This window comes from Canis lupus, chromosome 17 (assembly GCF_048164855.1).
Source record: "Canis lupus baileyi chromosome 17, mCanLup2.hap1, whole genome shotgun sequence".
In the NCBI taxonomy this organism is placed as follows: domain Eukaryota; kingdom Metazoa; phylum Chordata; class Mammalia; order Carnivora; family Canidae; genus Canis; species Canis lupus.
This window is the reverse complement of record NC_132854.1, coordinates 12,350,563-12,378,094: the sequence shown is the minus strand read 5'-3', so window position 1 is coordinate 12,378,094 and position 27,532 is coordinate 12,350,563. Positions and strand designations below refer to the sequence as shown.

The window sequence follows — 27,532 nt, the reverse complement described above, 5'->3', positions numbered from 1 at the left end:
TAGAATACATACCGGACACCAAAGTCTCAGACATCTAAATAGATTTCTCACACTGAAATGTGGTGCTATCCTCAGAGCAGGCTAACAGCAAGAATGACACACTTGTGAACACAGTTCTTTATATTATAAACACTGAAAAGATGTTTAATTCCGTTTTTATAAAGCACTACAAAAAAAAAGCACTTAAATGAGAAGACTTGTCACTAAATGAAAATTTTTTTTAATTAGGCATGTCAGCATTAGCAAAACTTGGACACTCAACATCAGTTTGATAGAAGGAAAAGAATCTGGGTTTGTATTTGTCAGTTTTATAAATAACTGTGGTTTTCCAAAAATTATTATCCTATTACTAAAATAAACAGAATTAAAGACTCTATGAAAACTGTCAAATCAAGAACTTGTAGAAAATGGTATAAGAGACACGTAAGATGCAAACTGCAGTAATAAAGATCATACCAATTAATGAAAACCCACAAAGCTGCTTGCATTTAGTCAGCTGCACTCGACGGGATGTGCAGAGAATGTTAATGAGAAAAGACCAGACAGGGATGTAGGGACTCCTCCATGCCCTATGCAGGCACATGAGAGGAGAGTTGAGTGGCATGGGGATCTGGTCCTTGCAAAGACCATGCCTGAAGATCTTCTACCCTGATGTGGAGCAGGGGCTAAGAGAGGAAAAGAAGGATATACAAAGGAAAGAGAGAGAGAACAGACTGAAAGCCTGGCGAGTGGGCTCAGCATGTGTCTCTCACACATGCATCTGTCCTAGCTTCTAATTCTGCCTGCCATTTTTGCATAAGGAAAAAGCAATAATGAGAGCAAAAAAGAAAAAGACACACTATGGAAACTGTATAAATCTATCTTAAATCTGTGCTACAGATTCTTTTCCAGCCAACAATTTTTCTTTCTAGCATTTTGCTTGAAATTCTCAATTCCTCCTATGTCAACAAAAGCTATTTTTGGAACTCTGAAATGAAGAGGTCAAGTAATTAAGCTAAAAGGCTCTAAAAGGCCCAATACAGTCAGATTTCAAAACAACTTTACACTACTTATTTGAAGATGGAAGCAGGGGATGGAAGTCATAACACACATTTGATTCTTGGAAGAGTTTCTGCATACTTCATCATCAGAAAGGCTGTTTGGGGACCAGCTAAAGGCAGGTGTGGGGAGTTAGGATTAAAATCTTGGTCCCAAAAATGTTTACTATTGTTGGAGGTGCTGACAGGCACATGGGAGTTCATTGTACCAGTCCAATAGTTCTCAAGGTGTAGTCCCAGACCAGCAGCTTCAGCATCATCTGGAACTTGTTAGAAATGCAGATTCATCCCAGACCTACTGAATGTTTTAGGGGTGGAGCCTCACAATCTATGTTTTAACAAAGCCAGGTGATTCTGATGCTCAACCTTTTTGAGAAACCCTCTACTAGTTTACTTTCGTGTATGTTTTAGAATTTCATATTTAAAAAGTATTTTCAAGAAATCCTAGCTCCAATTGCCTTTTGGCTAATGCGGACTTGGGGCAAATTACTAAACCTCCCCCCCCCCCCCCATCTACATCAGGAAATGGGAAAAGTAACAAGTTCTCTATCATCATCTCAGGCTTATTGAAAAGTTTCAATATACACTGCCTGTTCAGAGCAGGAATGAAATGGTGGTTATGGGGATCATACAAAGTTGTGTCATGTGGACACAAGAAAATTTTAGTGTCCACAACATACACACAACATCCTACACACATTATCTCACTAAACCTCCTCCCAAATCCGTATGTATCATCAGCATTTCACGGATGAGGAAATTGAAGCTCAGAGGGGTTACATAAATTAGTGAAGGTCACACAGATGGTGACCCTTGGATCTCCTGGCTCCAAGCCCAGTACCCTTCCCATAGCCCACCTGCAATAAGCATGATGGAATGTCAAAGTTGTAGAATAGGAAATGCTTCCCAGGGTCTCCACTTCCCTTTGTATGACAAGGGCATAGCACTGCTCCACTGCGATGTTTCAGCCACCACCTCTCCAGGGAAAACAGAAGTCTAGGGCTCTCTGCTCTCTCTCTCTCTCTCTGGTGCTGAACTGCCCAGCCTCCCTGATCTCACCAAGGGAGAAAGAAAAGGCAGAGTCCTTCCATGAAACAAACTCATTTTCAGTCTCAAGAGTATTAAAAATCATACCCCAAAATACTAAATCTTTCTGAAGAACCAGGTTTGAATGCTAGGACATAGATTAATGTCATTAGCTAGTATTTAATATACTTTACCAATAAGTAGTTCAAGGATCATCTTTATGAAGAAAGCCCAGCTTTAGACTTAAATCATGCATTTTTCTTCCACAAAGTCACAAATATGGTACCCCCATCCAATGACTCACCCCCCTCAAATGACAATTTTCTGGTTTAAGGTGTATAAGCTACAGAATACAGAAGTATTTGGCCAGCACTCTTCAAAACAGTAGCCAGTCGTCATATGTGGCTATTCTGAATTCAGAAATGCTATAGGCATAAAATTTCAAAAATTTAGTAGGAGTAAAAGAATATACAATGCCTTGATATTTCCATAAGGATTAAATGCTGAAATAATATTTTGGCCATAATGGGTTAAAATTACATTATTAAAATTAATTACACTTATTTCTTTTTATTCTAATTTGGCTACCAAAAAATTTTAAGTTACCTAGGTACTCATGCCATATTTTTTTTACCATATCATTATTTTTAATGTCCAACGTTTATAATATGAGGGCCAGTGCTTTCTCTTCAACTCAAGTTTATAAATTTTCAATTGGCTTGAGAGGCCAATAGGGGTACTTCTTCTTATCTAATTTGGTTTCTGGGAAGACTTCATTCAGGTCCTCAATGGTCATCTGATCAAATGGAATTATGTTCTTCATCTTCTCCAGCTTTTTCATATTCTTCAATCCTGGCCTTTGAGAAGGACAAAAACTCAGCACATCTTTTCACATCTTCTTTTTCCTCAGCATCCACTTGGACAGTGTATTTATCCTCTGGCACAGGAACCTTCAGGGCATTAAACTTCTTCTCAAAGTCATCTACCAAGCCAGCCTTTGCCACATTGGCCTTGTAGTAAGCCCAGTCGATAGCAGGTGGTTTCTCAGGTAGAGTAGCCAACCTGGTAGGTAAGCATCTCATTCCAGGATTTCAGGGAGTTGGCAATGGCCTTCTGGTTTCGGGGTATGATCTCCCCAAAAGCTACCCAGTCAATGGTTTTTAGAGCAAGTTTTCGCCCAGCCATCTTGAGATCCTTCACCGACCCCGGCAGCCCACAGTCCACAGCAGCAAGGGACGGAAGTGGGTCTCATGCCATATTTCTATTGAACAGTACTATTAGAGACTGCATGAAACTTTTACGTGTAATCTTTTAAACTTCAAGGCCAAACAAAAGACAAACCACTTCCTGAAACTATTATTTGGGGGCTAGGGGACAAGACAGATTTTGGAAAAATCACCACCCCACATTAGAGACAGGAATAGGTCAAGTAAAGGAGGCAACCTGTGTTGTTTGTTCGGTGTTGCTAACAAACTCTACCTTCCTATCTTTCTTATCTTTCTCCCCCAGGAAGAGGTTATCTTCCTTGCTCTATACCTCATGGGTCTCCACATATACTCATGGGATGCTGATACTAAGGTCACACAACAATTTTTTCTTAAAGATTTTATTTATTTATTCATGAGAGACACACAGAGAGAAAGAGGCAGAGACACAGGCAGAAGGAGAAGCAGGCTCCATGCAGGGAGCCGGACGTGGGACTCGATCCCGGGTCTCCAGGATCATGCCCTGGGCCAAAGGCGGCGCTAAACCGCTGAGCCACCCAGGCTGCCCTACACACAACTTTTTTTCCGAATGTACTACAACCATCAGAGGTGATATTACAGTTGTAGGAATGGCTGACAGAAGTGGTAACTGTTAACAAAACCAGGTGCTGGCTAAGAGGAAGAGACAAAGGGTTCTGACTTTGTTCACATGAGTTTGCATTTCCATACCCAAGCAAGTACTTGCATAAGACGTTAGTTAAGCATTTAGATCAAAAATAACAGAAGCGTGGGAGGGTTTCAGGGCATAATACCTGCATCCTATTTAGCCATGCACCATCCTCTAGATGCATCCATTTTTACTTTTGGCAATTCAACTCATTTGGATGTTGGTGGCTAAACAACCACCAAGAAAGGGGGGGGGGAGGGGACGCCTGGGTGACTCAGTGGTTGAGTGTCTGGCTCCAGCTCAGGGCCTGATCCCAGATTCCAGGATGGAGTCCCACATCGGGCTTCTTGCAGGGAGTCTGCTTCTCCTCCCTCTGCTTGTGTCTCTGCCTCTCTTTCTGTGTCCCTCATAAATAGATAAATAGATAGATAGATAGATAGATAAATAAAATCGTTTTAAAAAGAGGAGGGAAGACTGAAAAAGATTCTGCAGATCCAGTCTCTCCTGGGGGACACTTTCTGCAACCCATTCTTTGCCAATACATTCCTCAAAGAGTGACCAGGACAATGACAAAAAGAACAAAAGGGGTGGCAGGGAAAGCACTGGTATGTCAGAGATGGAATATAAAGAAAACCAAACCACTCATGGTTCCCACTGGGGCATAAGCCCCCTCACCCCATTAGTGAGGGAAGCTAGAGTATAGGCCTTAGGTACAAGACAGCAGAACAGTGTGATAATGGAACGTTCTAGAATAACGATGCCACAATAGGCCAGAGGAGTACACAGCCTGTAGGAAAATGCGGGGGGAGGGTTTCAAAAAGTTTCTTGGGGGAGCTGGCATGTGAACTGGGGCTTGAAGGGCAGACAGGAACGGTCTGGCAGTGAAGCGTGCTGGGCAAAGGAAGAGCTGTGCCAGGTAGTACAGTGCCCTCTGTGAAAGAACAATGGGCCTGGTCAGGATGCATTTTGGAAAGTGTGAGAGATGAGGCCAGCAAGCAAGTTAAGGGCTGGCCTCCAAGGATCAAATAAGCCATGCTTTGCCTTCTCTGCAAAGGAAAGTTAGAAAAGGAGTTTATCCGTGTTGTAGACAGAGCAGTCTGGCAGCATGTCAGAGCACAACTCAGAGGAAGGAAAGTCTGATGATGGTAAGCTGATGGGGGCAGTCCTGATAACCTTTGGAGATAAGCTAACTGGAGGGTAGTCAGTACTACTATCTTCATCTGATAGAAACACAATCTTGGCTTAGAAATGACAAGTAGGTTTAAAAGACACAGGCTCACGGTCTCATGAGTGAGTAAAGGGCTTCTTCCATCAGCCACTTCTGCTTCCTCCCTTGGTGGTGACAACTCTCCAAAGCAAGGAGAGCCCAAAACAGAACTATGGCCTGGCTCCTCCCCGAGAACCTGGATGAAGCCCCAGAGATCCACTGGTCAGTGGCACACACTCTTGTCTGGGAAGTGAGCACTAAAAACTTCTAAAGCCTCAAAATGTTACTCTAAGAGAAACTTAGGACCAGCTATATATATCACATTACAGGGGTATTTCAAACTTCTGGAAAGTTGAGGATAAACTATAATTTCCAACCCTTCTTGGTTCTAAAATTATCACAGTGATATGTCATCTGCAGGCTTGTCAGGCCTTTGTGAATCTCCTGCATAGCTCTCCCTGCTAACTCCAAATTCTGCTGCTACTTTTATTTATCTCCAGGCTGGCCAACCCATTTCACTCACCTTACTCATTACATTAGGTGGCAATCCAATATCCCCTGTTTTGTAGCTCTCAAAAGATTTTGAATAAACTAAACATGGAACCTGAAACTAAAACTCTAGGGTTTTGACCTGACTTCATCACAGGTTATTCCTGAGATCAAAGCTAATAATCCTCCACCATGGAGCTTTAGCCCCAGAAGAAGAGAACTTTGAGATTATTTACTACATGCTTCTCATTTTACAGATGAGTAAACTATTGAAGCCAGGGCAGGAGAGGAAAGGATGATGATCAGCAGGAATTGCAAGGCAGTTCTAGGGCCAAAAATAGGACTCTCGTCTGGTCTCCGAAATGCTTTGAGTTAGACCACCCACGGCACCTGCTACCTGTGACATAGTTTGGCTGCCTTGTACTTAGCCACTACCTGTCAAATAATGTCAAAGAGCACGTGGGGCAAACAGCCTCCTCTAAACACAACAAGGACCAAAGAACCCATTTTACTGGTTAGAGAATAAGCATCTCAGATTTATCCTGGATCATGCTGTAAATTAATTAAAAAATAAATCTAGGGAAGAAAATAAGATGTCTCTAGACTCTTAGATATCACATTAATTCATACTCCTACATAACCTCCTGGGAAGATGATAAAATGTGACATCCAAAGTAAGAAAGAGGGATCCCTGGGTGGCGCAGCGGTTTGGCGCCTGCCTTTGGGCCAGGGCGCGATCCTGGAGACCCGGGATCGAATCCCACGTCGGGCTCCCGGTGCATGGAGCCTGCTTCTCCCTCTGCCTGTGTCTCTGCCTCATTCTCTCTCTCTCTCTGTGACTATCACAAATAAATAAAAATTAAAAAAAAAATTAAAAAAAGATGAAGAGCGAGTCAAAGCATTTAAAAAAAAAAAAAAGTAAAAAAGACTCCCAGTACCAATTGATTCTATTTTGTTCATATTTCCAACTCCTTCAGGCACAGCCATTCCGCTCTTTGTCTAACCTACTCAGCCACTATTGTTCTGTCACTTAAAAGTTGGTCTTTCTCTAAAAATTTTTAAAAATTTTTTAAACCTTTCTTTTTCATCTTTATAATACCAATGCTAAGCCTAAGCAACCAGGTTCATATTTGTTCATGAATTATATGTAAGTGTCCAGGTATGGATTTTGGAAAATCTGCCTGGAAGCCAAAAATCCCTGGCTCTGCCATTTACTAAAGATACAACTTTTGTCAAGTTACCTAGCCTCTGTGTGCTGTGTCCTCACTTGTAAAATGAGAAACAATAATAGCACTCACCTCCTAGAACTGTGAGAATTGAAGTAATCTATTTAACAGGCTTAAAACAGTGTCTGGCACAAAGCAAGGCACTATATAAATATTTTTGTTATTATTCCAAAAAACAAAAGAAAGCAACTGGCATTACCTTGTCATAAAAAAACAGTGACCAGCCATTCTGCCTCCCTGTTGATAAACAGTAGGAAAAAGAAGCACGCCAGAGCTGGGTGGGTTTTCATGTTCCAGGTAAGCAAGAATCCCAGAAAGTAGAGAGTGACTCTCTGTTGTAATAGGTAGTGACAGAGTTGTGGAAGCCCCTTGTCTGTGAAAGTTTTCTATGCCTGCAAGGTTAGTCAATTCAATCCAACTCTAAGCACGCACTCCCCAAAGATTCACTGATGGCACTACAAAATATGTGTGCGTCTTTGGGGACCTTGTTCATGCAAACTATTCATATGGACAGTCAGGGGCCCTTGTGCCTTCTGTAAAGCAGGGCTGGACCTGCTTTGGACGCTAAAAATTCGAGAACATGTCCTTGTTGGAACTGATGATGATTTCAGTGTTGTCTGCCTAAGTGGAAAAGGATGGGTAAGATTAGTACTCACTGTGCCTAATAAATACCATGTGAAAGCCCCTCATTAGCCAGACCTAGCTGCTTGAGGAGAGGAAGGATGTTAGTGTAAGTCTGGCAAATATCAGTGCTTATAACTATGAGTCGAATGAAAAAACAAATCAAGGGGAAAGCCAACGAGCACAGTGAAGACTTATGGCTCTGAATACATAAACTTTCCTGGTTTTATCATCTGGGAATATGTCACTACAGAAAACTTATAGGAACTTTTCTTCACATTCAATATTTTAAAAACAAAAAAACTACCTATTAAATATCACCAATGTAATTAACATCATTAATTATTTCTAACGATGTCTATAGGGATGCCAGAAAACCTGCAGGGCCAAAGGACTTTATAAGCATAATTTCATTAACTCAATCACAGTCATCTCAAGTTTTATAGTATATACACAACAATGCTATCATTGCCCATAACCTTATTATTTCAAGTTTTGTGTCTTAATTCACTTCTTTCGCTATTTCTAGAGTAAATAAAACTTCAGGGAGAGAAAGGTTTTCCCAGGCAAAGCACCTACTTGTCCAGCCAGAAGCAGGGTCTCCTACCCATTACTATATCACAAGTGCTGCCTCTCATATAGTCATTTAGCTAATCATGTATTCATTCAAAATATCAAAATAAGAACTCAGACTTCGTTTTTACCACTTGAAGATCCCAGAAAAATAGCAAAGAGAAAACGTGTCTCTAAAAAGAACCTTTTCAGGGTGCCTGGGTGGCTCAGGGGGTTAAGTGCCCAACTCTTGATTTTGGCTCGGGTCAAGGCCATGATATCGATTCCCTGCATCCAACTCTGCACTCAGTGGGGAGTCTGCTTGAGATTCTTTCTCTCCCTCTGCCCCCACTCACACTCACTTGTGCACACACTCTCTCAAATAAAAATAAATCTTTATAAAGAAACTTTTCAAAAATTTTACCTAATGAGTATATCTAACACATGAAAATTCAGCTCTTCTTTATCTTTACGTCTTTCAACCTTCCAAATTCCCAGAGTAAGACCTGTACTACAGTCTTCGGATGCCTCTTGAAATAACCCAGTGAAAGGATAACACAAATGACATGTACCCCAGCCATTTCTGGCTCTTTGAGGCCACACCCTATTCCTCTGAATTGCTGAGAAACAACAATTGGAATGAATTATTTCCAGGAATTTAGAGTTTGGGGGGCAAAAATAGGTACTCAAATGTAAGGAGGGTAACTAACCTGTAGACGTCAACAATATCCTGATTGTTCCCCTGTTAGTCATTCACCGCCCGCAAAGTCATTTTTCAATAGGGGCTGGCAGTGAGCCTGGATGGGAATGGTGAACTTTTGCTACACACTGCCTCCCCTGTTTGCTGTCAAAATGAGAGGACAAGACCCACCTAAGAAGGTGCCTATAAGTGGAACCCTGCAGCCCTGAATCTTCATAATGTCCATACACATAGTTCTCTAAGAAACACTGGCTATACTGAGCACAGAACAAGCAGCCACTGCTAAGGGAGACCTTAACCATTATCCTGGCAGAAGAGAGAGAAAAACATTGCCAAAGAAAAGCAGCAAGAGGAAACTTATGATAGAAGTTTTACAGGACAAATACTGACTTGCATAAGTGCTTTAAGATATATTTATAGTTACTAGCAAGTGTACTATTAGACATCCACACCCCATTTCCCAATGACCATACATACTAATTGCAAAGAATTGGAAACAAGTCAAATAACCATCAAGTTATGATACACTGCTATAAAACTGAATACCATACAACCATTAAGAATAATTACATAAATCTGCATATGTTGATAAAGAAAGATGTTTTTTATATATTCTGGGAAAAAACTGATGCAGAAACCTATAGTATAGTACATTTTCCAAACACACACCACAAAAAGTTACATTTTTATATGCACAAGACAAAGTCTGAAAGTATATACTATACACCAAGGATACTTGGCTGGCTCAGTCAGAAGAGCATGCAACGCTTGATCTCAGGGTTATGAGTTCAAGCCCCACATTGGGTGTATGGATTACTTTAAAAAAATAAAAACAAAAAGAAAATAAACTAAAAAAATAAAAACAAAAGTCTATACACCAGATAATTATGGGCACTTACGAAGTAAAGGTAAGGGCGTTTCGTTTTTCCCTATGTCTACACTATATTTATTACACACATTAATTACTTTTATGCTTTCTAAACCAAGTATGTTTCCCCAAGGACTGATTGCATACATAAAATCAGCAAAACTTGATTTTAAAACGTTACCTCTAAAATGAAGTGTCTTCCATTTAAATGTTACAAATGTACTCTCACTGAGTACCTGGGCTCCTGACAAAATAATAAGGAACAACAAACACTACAACAAATAGATCTCATGATTGTGCTGGGATACTTTTTAAAAATCATCTTGTCCTGGGGCACCTGGGTGGCTCAGTGGTTGAGTGTCTGCCTTCTGCTACGGGCATGATCCCAGGTCCTGGGATCGAGTTCCTCCCTAATCGGGCTCCCTCTGAGGAGCCTGCCTCTCCCTCTGCCTATGTCTCTGCCTCTCTCTGTGTCTCTCATGAATAAATAAATAAAATATTTTTAAAAATAAAAATCGCCTTGGAAATTAAAAAAAAAAAAAAAGCTGTATTCCAAGCAGTTTACTGAATTCTCATCTGCCATGAGCAGTGATAATCACAAGTAAGAAGATTTGACCTAGACAGAGGCCCTGCTGAAATATCCTCGCTTTTCTTATCCGATATTCGCTCTTTTTTATCTTGCTTACCCTGGTGGAAGAAGAGAAACACTACTGGGTAAGAAAAAGCTACTTGCTGCGTCACTGCAGCCTCCACCTTTCTCTCACACCTGTCCCTGCAGATGCTCAGAGCCAGAGCTCTCCACGCCACCGGCAGCTTCTAGGCTCCCTAGAGCAGCCGGCACAGCCTCACCCAGGACAGTGGAAAAAGAACTCCCTGTGGGCTTGCCTGGGATGAGAATGGCCAAAACAAATAACTGGAACATGAATAGCCAATTTTTTGAGCACTAGGAAGAGAAGGAAGTTTTTACATTTTTTTTAAGGCATCTCTAAGCCCACCGTGGGGCTCTAATTCACAAGCCTGAGATCAAGAGTCCCGCGCTCTACCGACTAAGCAACCAGGTGCCCCAAGAAGCAAGTATTTTAAAAGTCACTCATGTGATTTAAAAAAAAAAAAATCACAGGGCATCTTTCTATAGTGTATGTAAGCCTCTGGATAAATATTCCTACACATCTGGAGAAACACTGACAAAAGACTTTTAAGAATATTCACAAGGGAACCCAAACCACACAACTTCCTCCAAGAAATCGTAAGTTACATCAATCAGCAAGGAGCTTCAATCAGTTAAATCTACACAGCACGTGAGGGGCTCAAGCTATTCAACGAATAAATGAACTATTGTGCTAGCAGAAAGGAATCCAAGATAATGAATAACACATCTCTATACAATATACCTGGGGGAAGAAAACTAAATCATTCAGATAAAAATCTGCAGTGAGAAGCCCATCATATTTACTAACTTTCTCAGCAATATAATTTTGAAGGCAAAACAATGTAAGGCAGTCTCACGCGTCAGCGAGAAAAACAATTTAATTCAAATCCAATCCATTATAGGGAAGTTTAAGTTCAGACTATTAAAAACACTAATTGAAAATTAACCAAAAAAAAAAAAAAAAGAAAGAAAATTAACCAAACGCTTTATAACAGCAATTGAACCTCTTTGTTTTAAAAAAAAAATCATTATGTAACATCACTTAATACTAGTTTAACAACTCCTTTAACAGATCATTTGAAAGGCTCAATTGTCCCCTCTGCAGTGCATGTTGGTGTTTTTTTGCAGTTTGCTTAAAAAATTATGTGCCTTTATTGTACTAAAGAAATTCCAAGAGAGAAGCACAACCTACTCATTGATGATAACAACAACCATTTTTCACATTCCTCCCTTACAAAGTCTACCAGAGCCCTCTGAATTTATCCCAACTGCTATGAGCTGAGCTAATGACAAAAACAGAAACGATTCTATCAATTGGTTCAAAGTTTAGGTTATTTCTTACTTTGTTCAAGGCTAACCTATTAATATGAGCGAGTGAGGACACATATAACTTCAACAGTCATGTCCCTTAAAACCCCCCAATGTCATCTTAATTTTCACAATAAACAAATACATAAAGATGTTTTCATTTTGCAAAGAACTTCTTTGCCAACCCCAGGGGAAGGCAACTGCGACTTGCCTCCCTGGGTTTATGTTTGGCAACAATGCAGTTAGGTGGGGCATAATTTTGAACGATACAAAGTTCTATACAAAGCAGCCCCTGGAAACCCCTTTCATCCACAAAATGCCTACATATCTTTCCTCCCAAACAAAACTCAAAGTGGAACCAAAACGAATCTACAGAAGAAAGGAGAGTTCACAAGAGACAGGCAAAGCAGGTTTTGAAATCAGAGTGCCAGAAGACACTACAGGCACACACACAATAAAAGCACTTCGTGGAGGAGACAACAGATATGCTGTGCACAACCCCTTCTCACCAGCACTGGCCCTGGGCTCTCTGCTTCCATTTCGCCCTGGGCTGCATCCTTGCGTTGCAGGGGGGATTCAATCACCAGATCCTTTTTGACACTTCTACTACTTGTCCTGCATTTATCAGCCTGCATTCTCGGCTGAAAAAGCAAGTCAGAAAGTCTGCAACTGGGACAGCTGCAAGCCCCTGGCTGTGCACGGCACAAGCATGCCACTGGCCCGAGCAAGCAGAGGAAGCTGGCTCCCAAGCACAAGTGGTCAGCCCACTGGCTGGGTCCACAGAGCCCGTGGGGTGGGAGGGCATGCCAGCGAGGGCCAGCCTCCAGGGGTGTTACTACAGGCTTGGAGAATGGGAGGTTCCCACACGCCGGCCAAAGGAAAACAAACCCGAACTGTACAATACACAGTGTACTGTCTCTCTGATAAAGACCAGCCTCATTGTGTCTGTTCCACACGGCGTGGGCCAAGTGGAGCCGAATCAAAATAGTGCAGTGTTTAAAAGAAAATCAGTCACAGTTAGAATCTTTCATGATTACTTCAAATCTGAAGCTCCTGGAATTGAAGAGATAGCTAGGTTGTCTGGGTGTTTTAAAATTTCTGTAGTTTCTGGATGCTTTCTTTCATGTGATGGCTAAACACTAAATGCTTGGCCAATGGTCAAAACAGGGAAGGGCAAAGACTGAGGTGTCCCAGAGCCTGTACCTCATGGGTGCAGGTGTAAGGAAAGAGTTTCTCCCCGCATGAGAGACCTTAGCACACAGGACTCAATTTATCTATTTTATGCCAGAAAGACAAGGTCATCAAACAGCTTCATGGGATGCTACATATCATGGTAAACAAAATATTACTTTAAATCCATCAACAGGTGTGTTGCTAATGAGCCCAGAAGATACTGAGAGAATCACAGTAAAAATTTAAGGCAGTGTCTCTCCCTTCTGTCACTCAAACACCAGGAGTCCTGGCTGTGAATATTGTGTAATAAGTCACAAGCATCAATTAGTCCATTTAAAAAATTAATAGTTTCTACAATAACTTTTTTTTATTTTTATTTATTTATGATAGTCACACAGAGATAGAGAGAGAGAGAGGCAGAGACACAGGCAGAGGGAGAAGCAGGCTCCATGCACCGGGAGCCCGACGTGGGACTCGATCCCAGGTCTCCAGGATCGCGCCCTGGGCCAAAGGCAGGCGCCAAACCGCTGCGCCACCCAGGGATCCCTACAATAACTTTTTAAAAATTATCCCATTTCTCAATCTTGGGTAATCTTTCAGGGTAAATATAAACTCACTTGCCAAATCCAGGTTCCAAAACAAAATGTATATGAATTTTAAAAACCTATCTTCATAAAGTTACAAGAGGACCAAAAATAAAAAATAAAAAATCCCAAAGGGCCTCAATTAAATTAATATATAATTGAAGTAGCAGTTAAATCAAAACTTAAGAATTATCCTATAAATCAGAGGAGGCAAAAAAGTCTGAAGCCACACACTAAGCAGATAGTTTGAAAAAAAAAAAAAAAAGCAGATAGATTGAGCCTCAGTTAAGCACAGCATAAGCAACAATTTGAACAACTTCTTGAAATGGCTTGAGAAGTTCTAAATATCCCAATTCTTCCTCAACTCCCCATCTTCATTAAATCACCAGCAGGTCATGACTTTGAGAGAAATGCTATCCTATTTATTTGGTCAAAATACGACATTCTGTAAGTAATAAATAGGAACTTAAAAGGTTATTTGTTATAGGAATACAAGTCCCAGCATGGACAATTTACCTTATCTTTGTAACAACCAAGGAGGTAATATGGTTATCCACATTTTACAGATGCAGAAACTGATGCACAGAGGGTTACACATGTGCAGAAGGTAACATAGTGAGCAGTGGCAGCATGAATCCAGTGTACACACTCTTCACTGTGATACTATGAGCCAGTTGTCAATTTCAATTATGCCAACTGCTAAAAAAACAAAATGCGTAAAAGCTACTGATCAGCAACTAAAGGTAAAAGCAGCATCTAGGTTTAATCAAGGTAATTTAATGAAAAGATAAAAAGAGCAGAGCACAAGGCCAGGTACCTAGTAGGTATTCATTTAAAGGGTAACCATTGTTATTGTTGTTGTTGTTCCCAGCTGAAGAAACTGTTCTTCATCTTAAATTCTAGACTCTGGCTTGTGTGATCTAAAATGACAATTCCACCACCCATGTTGCCACAAAACATTACAAAGTGCTCCAGCAATTTCAAATCAATGTTCTTTCCTCTTTGTTGCTTGATTATGATAGCTGCCTTTGAACCCCTGCATTCATGCTACAAGCCAGGCATCTTCTTCCTAAAGTTTTCCTATATTTTTCAAAATTTTAGCAATGAATTAATATTTCTTTTGTAATCATGGAAAAAACTTTAACTTGGCTCTGAGCTTCTAGGTAGCCAGGACAGAGGTTAGGTTCCCTAATTCATATTACCAAATGGAGAAAACATACCAAGCTATAAGGCAAGAAAAAACTTTTTCTCATTTCTCACACAGAGATTTGCATAAAAAGGGACTGATTAATGTATCAAGTTCTCAACATGTTTACAGGAAATGCAGCAGCAAAGTTCACACTGCTTTTACACCACCATCTGAGATCAGTATACTTAAATCCTGGATAAAGGAAAGCAATTCTGAGAGCAAGATGGTGGTATAATCTGTCACCTTTAAATGGTCTGACTTATGAGAAAAGGAAATTCTCAGGACTTAGAGGAATGAGGATATTATTGCCAGCTTTCCTGCTATATAACTTCTCAGGCAATGTCAAGTGCTCTGGTGCTGCTCTACTCATTTAGGATGACCAACACTTCAGAAGTTTGCAGGTCTAGGGGAGTCACATGGCACAGTATTTAATTCCAGAACCTAAACCTCCAAGTAGGATGTGGTTTCTCCAAAGAGTCTGTGAGACTGCTGTTTAAGGACATGAAAGAGACATCTGGTCAGAGCAGTCGCAAGAGGAAATGCCATCTTAGAAGAATGGGAAGTAGGTGGCCAAGGGTTCCTGTGCAACATTTCAAAGAACAAGGATGGTATTTGTTGTATCTCTGGATTCAAGTCCACCAACATTTACTGAGCTCCTACTAGCTAGCAACTCAAGTTCTTTCACACACTAACTTGTCCAACTCTTAAAATAACAAAAATACCTAGTAAATGTATTAAAGGTATATCGAATTTTACTGTTTAAACAGAATGGCATAAACCCTGTGGGGAAGAAAAATGAAACAAATGCTTTTGTATAGGAGTTTCAGTTCTCAGATTTTAATATTCACACAAATTATTTTATAGGTTGGGTACACAGTACCATGAAAACCTGATCAAAAATTTATAGAATTTTCCATGGTTAATTTTTTACTGTAGGGAAGGCTAACTTTAGACTCTACTGCCCCTATCTTCCCCTTGCCACTAAAGGATGAAGTTCCATCACATTCTGAAAAGTAAGGAACTTAAGACCCTCAGACTCCTAAACATGTAGGACTCCTACACATGCCTCAAAACCCAGTTTAAATGCCATCTTGATCCTCCTAGCCAGAATTGATTAGCTCTTCTACCATTAACCCACTGGGCATTGCTTTTATTTACCTCTATGTTGGAGCTTTTCACAATCTACCTTTTATTAGGTTTGTAGGTGTCACCCACTTCAATGAGACTATAAATTCATGAGGGCAGGAACTGTATCTTAACCATCTTTGCATCTCCAGTGTCTTATGTACTACAAGCACTCAAAACACAGTTGCTGAATTTAATGCTTATGTCAATTTTGTGTCACTGGTTATCTTCATCCCTACAGTAAAATTTAGTAGTAGTTTTAGAAATATGCAAACATTTTCATTTGTTAATGGCCCGAATCAAGGCAGAAGCATTCAACTGTTCATAAACTGAAACCCAATGGACCATTTACTAATAATTAAAATGCTCCTTTCTCCCAGCTAAGAAAATGTTACCCTGCAGAACTTGCTAGACATTTTTCAGACAAAGGTATCCTTGGAAACAATACAAGTGAACCTTTAGGAAGTGTAAATAAAATTGTTTTTAGCAATGAATTATATAAAATTTAAAACCGCATTTTGCTGCAGCTAATAATTATATAAGGAATAACTCATACAAGGAATAAATATCAATTACCTCAAAAAAACTTTTTACTCTCCTATTAGGGACTCTTGCCATATCAGAAGGATATTTAAAACATTAAAATTAACTTTAAAGGCAAATATGTATATACTAGAGGAGAGGATTTAAATTTTATATATATGCCTTTAAATTGTATGTCAGGTATATTTAAATAAAGTATATACATATAGAGCCATACACATAATTTGAGGTAGAGACTTAAATATATTAAATATCTGTATTAAATAATTGTACACACTTATGTACATATATACACGTGTGTGTGTGTGTGTGTGTGTGTATGTATCTACTCCAAAGTAATCATCTCTGTTCTCTTGGTCTGGGAAAATGTGAAACATAAGTACAAATTATTAAGAAAAATTGCAAAAAGGAGCAAATGACTAAAGATTTTCCACGTGTATTGTTACCAGTCAGTGTGCTAGCCAAATAAAAGAAAAGGTGTCAGGAAAATGATCGACTCTTCTGAGAAAAAGAAAAAGCATAAAAAACAGAAGGCATAAGAAGCAGCAAAACAGAACAGGATGAAAAAAAAAAAACAGAACAGGATGAGAGGCAACAGATGCAGGGAGCAAGGTGATAAATAACCACAGTAGAGGAGGGATATAGGGACAAAAAGAGAAATAGATTTGGGGGCAGGAAAAGGTGGGAGAGGAAAGAGTCTTCTGCATCAGACCCTTGAAGCCTTGTAAAAGATTTAGTATCAAAAAAAAAAAATCTGATACAAAGTTTGATGCTCACCCCAATTTCTCAGCATCAGAGATTTAATCAAATGTCACAGAAATGGAATAGTCATTATCACCTACTCTAATGGTTCACAGCCTGGAATTCAAGGCTGAACTTGGGGGGAAAGTGGTCTGTGAATCCTCTAAAACTACATTCAAAATTTTGTATGTCTTTGTGATTTTTCTGAGGAGTAGCCCCTAGAGTTTATCAGGCACTCAAAGAAGGAGCCAAGGGAAGATCATCCACTCACAGAATAAGGAAACTGAGGTCCGGAGAAATGAGCTAGAGAGCCAAGCAAAGTCTTGAGATACAAACTCTTCACTTTAACATGTTCAAATTCTATTTAAGTAGAACAACAGCAATTTAAACATCAGGCATCAGTTAAATAAACAAGCCATTCGATGGCAATCAGCAGTGTCAACACCTGCAGCCTACTCACTTGTTGATTAATGGCCAAGTCAGCAAGCGAGTCATTATATGAATGTAATGCCAGATGCACAACCCAAGGCCAATAAAGTATACCTCCAAAATAGGGCAAATAAGATAACTAACACAAATTATATTTTTTAATTTAATTTAATCTAATTTAATTTAATTTAATTTAATTTATTCAGGAGAGACACAGAGAGAGAGAGAGAGAGGCAGAGACACCGGCAGAGGGAGAGGCAGGCTCCATGCAGGGAGCCCGAAGTGGGACTCGATCCCGGGTCTCCAGGATCACGCCCTGGGCTGAAGGCGGTGCTAAACTGCTGAACCACCCAGGATGCCCCAAATTATGTTTTTTGAGAACTTCTAATGACACTGAGAAAATATCCACAATAATACGCACATAGAAAACTGAAAAAAAAAAAAAAAATGGCTGCTGATTAACTCTGGTATGTGAAACTATCAGTAATTTTTTTCTCTAAAATCTTACTTTCCAAATTTTCTTCAAGGGCACTTATTACTTCTATATTCAAGAAAAAAAAATGAATATGCTCTACTGCAAGATATATAGAAAAATGTCACATCAAGGCGTTAGCCCCTGCCATACCACTCAACAGCTGCGTAATAATAGAAAAGTCACTTCACTTCTCCGGGTCCCACAAACTTCACCTATAAAATGAAGGATGTACACTAAAAAATTTTAAACTATTAAAACTTCCCTTATTGATGAGATTTGGGGGAATATAAACCACCCCAATGGAATGATAAACATTTGAAAGTCGTATTTCCCCACTACACACAAAAGAAAAACACAAGGACCAAACAGTGGATATATTTCTAAATGTGTCCAATCCTCAAGGCACCTGGGGGGCTCAGTGGTTGAGTGCCTGCCTTTGGCTCAGGTCGTGATTCTGGGGTCCTGGGATCAAGTCCCACATCAGGCTCCCCACAGGAAGCCTGCTTCTCTCATGAATGAATAAAAAAAAGAAAAAAAAAAGTGTCACATCCTCAATGGAAGATGTCCTAAATGTGGAGGATCCTTCTCCAGTGGAGCAGGGGCAGAGTGAGAGGCTGACAATGACAAGGACTATGGGATGTTCTGTGGGTGAGAAGGCCAACACAGCTCTGGGGTAAGCTCATTGTGCTGGGACAACAGGGCACAGGCTCTAAAGAAGGTTCTGTTTTCAGATGAGGCAATTAAGATGGGAGAGTCCTTCCATTTCTAGAGACTGCTCTCTGGTACTGGCTGTGTGAATCTAGCACAGCAACTTCACCACCCTGGAGACCCCAGGTCCCTCCTCTGGAAAACAAGGATCAGAATGTCCACCATTACAATCCCAACTAGATTCTGTTCATTCCCAAGACCCAAGTGGACCATGGATGTGTCCTACTGTGTGCAAGAACACTGACTCCATGCAGCCACAAATGTTCAAGAAGCTTCTCAGTAAAGACAGCTCTACCCCCATCCAGGACATTCCCTCTCCCTGCCTGCTTCTGTTTCTACACAGCCTCCGTCACTATCTGGCATACTGTATTCTACTTTCCTTATTTGTCTAATCCCAATTCAAAAAAAAAAAAAAAAAAAAGGCAGAAGACGCTGTGTGAGGGCAGAGAGTCTTGTCTATTTTGTTCACTGCTCTAGTCTCTCAGGTACTCAAACAGGGTAGATGCTCAAAAAATATTTCTTGGATGAATTTACTGAAGAGTTAGGATCCCCTCAGGATGGAGAGAGCTTTTATATACTCTGCACACCAATAGTTTTTCTGTAAACTGTCAATTTATTTTAATCACAATAATGATAATTCAGCCAACAGCGTCAATGATTTGTTTTAGAGGTGGAAATTTACAAAACAAAGGAAAACATAATATGCCTGTTTTCTCAGGAAACGAAACTCCCAGCCTGAGTTACTGACACCCAGCCAGCCACACAGGGTCCACCCTGACAGAGCCATTCCAGCACATATGATTTCCTCTTGTAAGCTTTAAGCACTGAGGCAAGGATGGGGGGTATGTGGTGAGTACACAGTAGGCAGTCCATAAATGTCTGCTTATAGATAAATCATGAAATTGCCTCACTTTGATTTGATTCATCACAGACCCACGCTTCACAGGAGTTGAAATGAAGGATTTTCTAACTTTCTTCACTAAATGACAAGGGTTGAGGTTAAGGGCTAGGTAACATATACTTGGTAAGAAAAACAACCAAAAGGTTTTTTTTAGCACTAAAAAGTTTCTCGTTCTAAATAAAATGCCTCATTCCATTATAAATGGAAGACAAATGGCCATTTCTTCACTTCTCCCCATATCCACCTCCCAAAGCAATGTAAAGAAAACCACAAATAACCAGCCTTAAAGTTTATTGGTTCTGTAAAATCTTTGTGTATGTTATACGTAAAGCATGTTCCATCAGTGTTGATATGGTATAAAACTGGTGGACCACCCTGATTTACAAATGATGGAGATGAGACAAGTTGGCAGGAGGCACAGGGCTGATCACTCCCATGTATCAAAGTTCATGGCCATCAGCTACCTACCCTGGGGACAGGAGAGAGGAAGGGGCTCCAGGCAAAAGCCGGACACCTACACCCCCAGTCTGTGATGGGAAAGTCCACCAGGAGAAAACTTGGCAAAGTGATTTGTGGAGTACCCCCTAGGACTTCTGGCTTATTTTAACTTGCATAAAAGACAATGACCCTTTATAATCATACCAGTTTCTTAACAATAATTGGAAAGTCCCTGCTTTTAAAAAGAGGTAGATTATATCCCTCCATAAGATAAACTCATCAGCAGCAAAGATGATGTATCCCTTCTCATCCTCTGGCCTAAAGGATGGTCTTCCACTTCTTCCAAGCTCATTGTGATTAATTTCCTATGTGATATTAAGAGACTGCCCAGGAATACAAAACAAAGCCACTTTTAGGGGGCTCAAATGTTATTCCTGGATGACACATCCTGACAAGTCAAACTTGCCCCCAGGAGTGCTTGTAAAAATACGGAACTCCTCTAAATTAATTTCTTCACAGATATGCTACAAGTAAAGGGCCCAGAGCAGGCGACAGAAACAAAGTGTATGGAGAGCGCCAATGCCAAGGAAGGCACCAAAGTCGCCCTTATCTGCACTGCCAAATCAAAACACACACATCACATAACTTAGAAACCAACGCTGGCGGTGGTGGTGACAGTGACGGTCATGGACCAGTAGCTACCTTTGGTCCTTTACTAAAGTTGGTGAATGGTCCTGTTACTTCTGTTACATTTCTGAAGTTTTATACATGCAACACAATGGGCTTCAGCTGTCTCCTCTCAAACAAGGGGAAAAAGTCTTCCAGGAAACGTATGCTTAAAAGGGAGAAGGTGATGTTTCATCAAACCCTGAAAACTGGAACACCAGGGGCTGTGAATATTCCACTCTCCTTTCCACAAAGAGGGGCCAGCCTCAAAGTCCCTCTGCTAATTCAAAAACAGAAGGTGAAATAAACACAAAACAAACAAGGTTTCCAATGTTACCTAGAGCACTTAGGAGCCCCCACACCCCCACCCAGGCACACACTTCCATTTATGCTTTGTCAAGACCTAAATCTGTAAGTCAATACTTTATTATTTTGTAACTATCACACAAGAATTTCAACACAGAAAAGAAGAGGAAATGGAAGCGCATGAGTGGCTTGGAGCATGGCAGGAGTGAGCAAGGAAACACTGTCAGGGTCCCTACTATGTGCTGGGTCCTTGATGTGTATTCTCACTTTATTCAGTTCAATTCAACCCTTACAATAGTAACACTATATTAGGCATTTTTGTTTATAGAAACTGGTGTTCTTCTAAGGTACATACCTTAAGTATGCATGGAAGCTATGTTTCAAAATTAACCTTAAACCTAATAACTAAATAGATAACTTCATCTCCCTTTTGAACATATATCTCCTTAGAGGAGCCACTGAAACTTAATATTAACAGCAATTGTGTCTGAAATATGGAACAAAGGTTTTTATTTACCCTTCTTTCTATGTACCAGTATTTTTAAAACTTTCCTTATAATAAGCATAAGTTAAACACAAAGACTTTTTTAAAGCCATTTATTACTATTTAGGATTTTTTTTAAAGATTTTATTTATTCATGAGAGACACAGAAAGAGAGAGGCAGAGACATAGGCATAGGGAGAAGCAGGCTCCCTGCGGGGAACCTGATGTGGGACTCGATCCCAGGACCCCGGGATCATGACCTGAGCCGAAGGCAGATGCTCAACCTCTGAGCCATCCAGGTGCCCACCTATTTGAGAAATTTTTTAAAAACATGTCCACAAGGTAGCTAATGCATACAACTTCTCCTCCAGGGGCAGGACTGGGGGAAGGTGAGTGAGGCATACCATTCAGGAACAGGTTTTAAGAGAGCAGTAAAAATTCAGTAATCAAGATAGATGAAATTCTCAAGTAGAAATCAAAATTAATAGTACCCCAAAAAAAGCCATGATAAACAAAACTTGAAGTTGATATGGCTCTGCTTAGCAAGCGCCAACTCTGTGCCGGGCACTGTGATACACAGTATATTTATTCAACCCTGAGACACATACTCTTATTTTACAGATGAAGAAACTGAGGCACGGACGTCACAGAATTAGTCCAAGGTCACACAGCTGGTATGTGGCAAAACAACTTTAAACAGGTTGGTAAGAGGTCATTTTTATTTTCCTTCACCGTAAAAATAAATCAACGTCTATGTTTAACATGGATCTACAAGCAACCACCTTGTCAGATAAAGATTTAAACTCAAGCTCAACATACATTCTTCTTCCTTAGATGATTAAAGTAAGACAGAAGCAATCTGGGCAAAGGACCAAAACCTCACTCCGCTGAGTTTTACTGAAGAGAGGTAAAATTTCCTAATAGTTCAAAGTAATGGAACAGAGTGGGGGAAGGGGAAGGCAAAGACATTCATTTTAATTCCTCACAGGAAGGAAGTTAGAAACAAACAGTATGACCTGGAGATCTGGCTCCCGAAGCAGGGCAGTTTCTCCCATGCTAACCTGGGATGACTCCCCAAGGACATCCCTTCCCTATGTAGCCTGTGGGGTCTCTCCTGCCCTCACCACTGCCGGCCCCGAACTTCATTGCCTGTCTCTATTGCCTCACGCCTCCAGAAATGTTGCCCATTAACCTGGAATGTTCCCCTTACCACCTCCTGATCTTAACTTGTCAAATGCCTGCTAGCCTCTGTAGTATACAGATTACAGAAACCACCCAAAACTTCTGCATTGGAATCTTAAGCTATATTTTTCACAGCACCCAGATGATACCTATGCTCGAGGCTTTCTCATCTATCTGTGTCGGAGAATCATTAACCCTAATTCATTAACTTTAAAGAGACAAGAACACAGATCCAATACAAGGAGACCTGACTATTGTCAAGCTAAGGTTGTTTTTGCCTCTAGCAAAGCAGTAACATTAAGACAGTTGGGAGTTTTCCTGGAGGAGTGTTATACTCTGTCTGCCTCAAGTATTTGTCAAACGGGCTGCAGGTTATAATGAAATTCAATTTTATCGACGTTTCCTGCCTTTGTTCCCCACATCACCTATGCCAGAGGCTTTCTCATCCATCGACGTCTGAGAATCACTGATCTTAATTTATTAACTTAAAAGAGATAGGAACACCTATGATATTTAAGCGCAGATCCAATACAAGGAGACATGGATGGGTTCCCAGACATGTCTCTGCAGACGTCTGATACAAGTAAGGGGTGGCGTGAGGATGAGGCCAAAAAGCTGACCTAGTCTCTGCAGGACAGAACACACACTCTAGCCTTATCAAAACACCATAGCAGGCTTCGACTCCTTTATGACTGCTGGCTTCTATTTAGCTGGACTTTGGGGAAAAACACAACCTTGTGGGTAGATCCTTCCACCAGAATTAACCTTCACCTACCTTCCTCTCTCCTTTCCCCCCCCCCCACCTCTACCAAAATGAAATGCCTTTCAATTATGAGACCGTATGAAAGGACTTACGGAACAGTAAGCCTCACATATCTCTCAGATACTTTCAATGGTGTGATCACATACTGAAAAACTTGCTTTAGCAGGATACCTCCCTAAAGAGAACACTGAGCAAAACCCACCCTAGGGTTTTGCTGCCTGGAACCCTTTCACAAACAGCTTGTTTGCCAGCTGAGTTATAAGCGCTCATTCAAGTTCAAATTTGTGACCTTTATGGCCACTAAATAAAAGCAATAAAGCAACCTATTTAGAGAAAGGCAACGTGCATTTCTAAGGATTTCCTTTCTCCCCCCACAAGAGAAACAAGATGCCAAAGTTACATCCTCCATATGTATCCTCCACAATTCACTGCAATTAGGCCAGTAATGAAAAAAACACCTCTGACCCAATATTACAGGCTTAATGTACTGTTATTTTCCTTCTAAATAGACTCTTACTCAGATGTGTACATTAGACTGATGACAACGTTCATGAGTTTTCCCAGTCCCTGATTTAAGACTTGAAGGCAGTAAAATCAACAACAACAACAAAAAATTAAACAATTTGTTTGGGAGCATTTTTAAATTGAGACTATTAACACTGTCTCCAACATCTCATTTTGAAGTAACTGCAGCATATACATAATGGGTGTTAATTTGGGGGACACACAGGACTTCTAGACTTATTACAATAAATTTAAATCAACCAAAAGTGTTGGCAGATCCAGCTCCCCAGACCTGATATGCCATCTCCAAGTCTCCACATGTTTGGGGAACAGGTGCTTATCAAATGGAGACACCAAACTATCTGATGATCAAGTTCTTTTCAGCTCAAACTTTCTATAATTCAGTGATACATATTACCACTGTGGCTAAGTGGGTTTATTACTCTGTCCTTCTGTGTGACCCTACTTTGTCATGTTCTGTGTGACCTAGCATTTGCCACATAAGAGAACTTCTGAGGAGCATTCACTAGTGAATGGAACACTCTCCATTTTTACTCATTAATCCATTTGTGAATGAGCTGATTCATGCATTAACTCTCCTGCCTGCTCAATCAATCGCTCAGTAGGCATTCCTAAACCACAGGATGCCATACAGGACTGACAGGTAAGGAACACAAACACACAATCCAACAGGAGACCAAGATGAAGGTACGTAAGCAAGTAACTTCAATACCAGGAGTGGCAGAAGAAACAGGACACCCTTGTGTTGCCCAATATGCTAGTCACTAGTCACATGGGGCTACTGAGCACCTGACATGAGACTGGTCAAACTGAGATGGGCTCTAAGTATAAAATACACAGTGGATTTCAAAGGCTTTGTATGAAAAAAAAAAAATGTAAAATATCCTACTCATAAGTTTTATTACATGTTGAATAATACTTTGAATATACTAGGTTAAATAAAACATGTTATTAAAATTAATTTCAACTGTTTTATTGGGTTTTTTTAATGTAAAATTGCATATGTGACAGGCATTATGTTTTTATTGGACACTGATGAGCTAGATCCTCCCCAATCCTGGGTTCTCTTCCTGGGCAGACACAAAGACCACGGTTCCCAACCTCCTCAGCAGGTAGGGGGAAACTGTGATTGGGTTCTAGCCAAAGGAATACAAGAAATACGGGGCACCAAAGTCTAGGTGCAGCTATGAAACAAGGTGCACAATCATCCCAGCTTGCTCTCTCTCCCTGTGGGCCCACTGAAAACAGATTCCACAGGAGGGCTTGTGCCACAGAGAAGCCATGGATGCAAAGCCACAGATTCCTGAATCGTCACACAGAAGACTACCTAACCTATAACCAAATGGGATCTTATCACATCACAAGTGAGAAATACTTACAGCATTAAGCTACTGCCATTTGGTTACAGGAAAGGTTGAGGGATGACTACCTGCTTAAGAACTCTCAGGATAAACTTCAAGAGATGAGATGCATGGGAACCATGCAGAAACGTGTGGTTCTCAAACTCAATCGTGTCAGAATCACTCAGAGAGCTGGTTACAGTACAGACTTCTGGACCCTCTTTAATCTCTTTAGGATGATGAAGCTAAGGGAGGGGACCTGCATCAGAATGTTGGTCCCCCTCTGGAACTGAGGAGCTGTCGCAGCCTCCTTGCGCCTCAGCTCCCTCCCATGCAGCAGGCCAGGAGGGCAGCTGAGCATCTGCAGCTCTAGCAGCTCCAGCTGGCACTGCTGATGCTGCTCATCTGGGGATACACCCTGAAACCCAGGGTCTTAAAGGATAAGCAAGATTTTGTCAAGCAGTGAAGAGAACAAGAGGCATTCAAGGGGAAGGTACCACACATTGCAGAAAGGTCTAGAGGATTGGAGGAGCATGGTGTGTTGGGAAATAGTAAGACCTGCAGCAAAGACCATCATAGGGCCTGGGAAACAAGTTGGGGGGAACCCAGAAAAGTAGAGACTTGTATTAGCAGTCAGGAGTTTGAATTCTCCCTCCTCCGTAACTTTAAAACAGAACTTTCCTCTCCATAGCATATGCAGTAATAAAAAATAAAGTAAATATGAATATCTGCTAATACTTCCATTTCCTAAAAAATTCCTAGGAAAATGACAGAGACACAGTATAGTAATTTGACCACTGTGGGCCAAGTGTGAGACTCCTGATTCTTGGGTCTACCACCTAGTTATTATCATCTTGTTATGTTACCTGAGAAACAACATAACCACTGTATATTGCTGCCATCTTTGTGCTATTAACACAGGAACATTTGCCTTTGACCTACTTTACAGAAATCTTTGGGAGATTAGATGTGGAAATTTAAAAAAAAAAAAAAAGTCCCTAGGAAAAAAGTATATAATTTTATTTTATTCTAACCAGGCACTAGTCAATCTGGTAAGATGCAAATGTCTGTCTTGGAGAGAAGTAACCAGAACCGACAAACAGCATGGAGAAAGGCAGGGACTGTAAGGAACAACATAACTTCACTAGGAATCCTTTCCAGTAGTACAATTTTTTTTTCCAGTAGTACAATTTTAAGTGCCCTCCTTCCCACTATTCAAGGCAAACCCCCCCCCAAAAAAAGCAGTTCCTAATGCACTCAACTGGATTAAAAGCCAGATGTTGGCACCCTCTGAGTAGCTATAAAATATGGTGGTGGAAGAGACAACCTCTTAAATCACTGTTTGTACTGCATCCAGATGAATGTTGGGGAAAAGATTTTCGTAAATGTTTTTCTAACAGTGCAAGGAGGAAAAATTCTGTTTGACTAAATATAGTTTTGCTCAATTTAGAAATCTAATGGCCCTTTTGTGATACTTGGGGGAGAGGGGAGTGATTAAAATAGTTTGTTAAAGAAAAGAGTTTATTAAATGTTTTCTCTCACTGTACTTAGATGAATGATACATGGAATTTGCTTATGTTGAAACTGCAAGGGAGTCAACTGCTTTTACCTCAAAGAGAAAAAAAGGTGTGATATTACTTACAGCAATATACCTTAATACCCTCAAGCTGCAATATGAGAAGATACCTTTTTGACATCCTTAATTCACAACCTCATCAAAGAAGTTTCACACATATTGTCAATTTATGTGTATCAGGGCACTGTCACAGGTTTCCAGTATTTGCTGTGCCAAGTAACAATACTAAAATACAAAACCCAGGGCCACCTGGGTGGCTCAGCAGTTTAGCACCTACCTTCAGCCCAGGGCATGATCCTGGAGTCCCAGGATCGAGTCCCACATAGGCTTCCTGCATGGAGCCTGCTTCTCCCTCTTCCTATGTCTCTGCCTCTCTCTGTCTCTCATGAATAAATAAAATAAAATCTTTAAAAAATAAAATAAAATAAAATAAAATAAAATAAAATAAAATAAAATAAAATAAAATAAAATACAAAACGCAAATAACATTCATCACTACCAATATCTCATAAAGAAGGGCTGTTTGAAACACATGCAAACATACTTGAAACTAGAAATGGCAAACTTAGACTTTTTTTAAAAAACGCTTTTAAATCTTGGGGCTCAGTTGGTTGCATGTCCTACTCTAGGTTTCTGCTCAGGTCATAATTTCAGGGTCCTGAGATCAAGCCCTACGTTGGGCTCTGCCGCACTCAGTGGGAAGTCTACTTGAGAGTCTGCCTCTCCCTTTGCCCCTCCCACCACTCCCACATGTATTCTCTTTCTCTCTAAAATAAAGAAATAAAGCTTTTTAAACTTTTCTTTTTATTAGTCTTTAAGAGCTCGTTAC

At 40.4% G+C, this 27,532-nt stretch overlaps 1 protein-coding gene and 1 long non-coding RNA gene across 38 annotated transcripts in view; one reads left to right on the top strand and one right to left on the bottom strand.

Annotated features, from left to right (window-relative positions):
- Nucleotides 1–27,532, bottom strand: part of DOCK9 (dedicator of cytokinesis 9) — a 279,300-nt gene that overhangs the window by 163,273 nt on the left and 88,495 nt on the right. For 9 of the 37 annotated variants that reach the window (XM_072782525.1, XM_072782531.1, XM_072782536.1 and 6 more), the window contains exon 1: nt 12,065–12,389. The exons of the other annotated variants lie outside the window; for them this stretch is intronic. In XM_072782525.1, the coding sequence (XP_072638626.1) occupies nt 12,065–12,190 (126 nt within the window). In that variant the 5' untranslated portion in view covers nt 12,191–12,389. Of the gene's footprint in view, nt 1–12,064; nt 12,390–27,532 lie in introns of those variants that run through there. 37 annotated transcript variants of the gene reach the window in all.
- Nucleotides 4,717–27,076, top strand: LOC140607904 (uncharacterized). Its single transcript, XR_012009823.1, has 3 exons — nt 4,717–5,080; nt 21,939–22,017; nt 22,152–27,076. It is a non-coding gene; the product is annotated as an uncharacterized lncRNA (long non-coding RNA).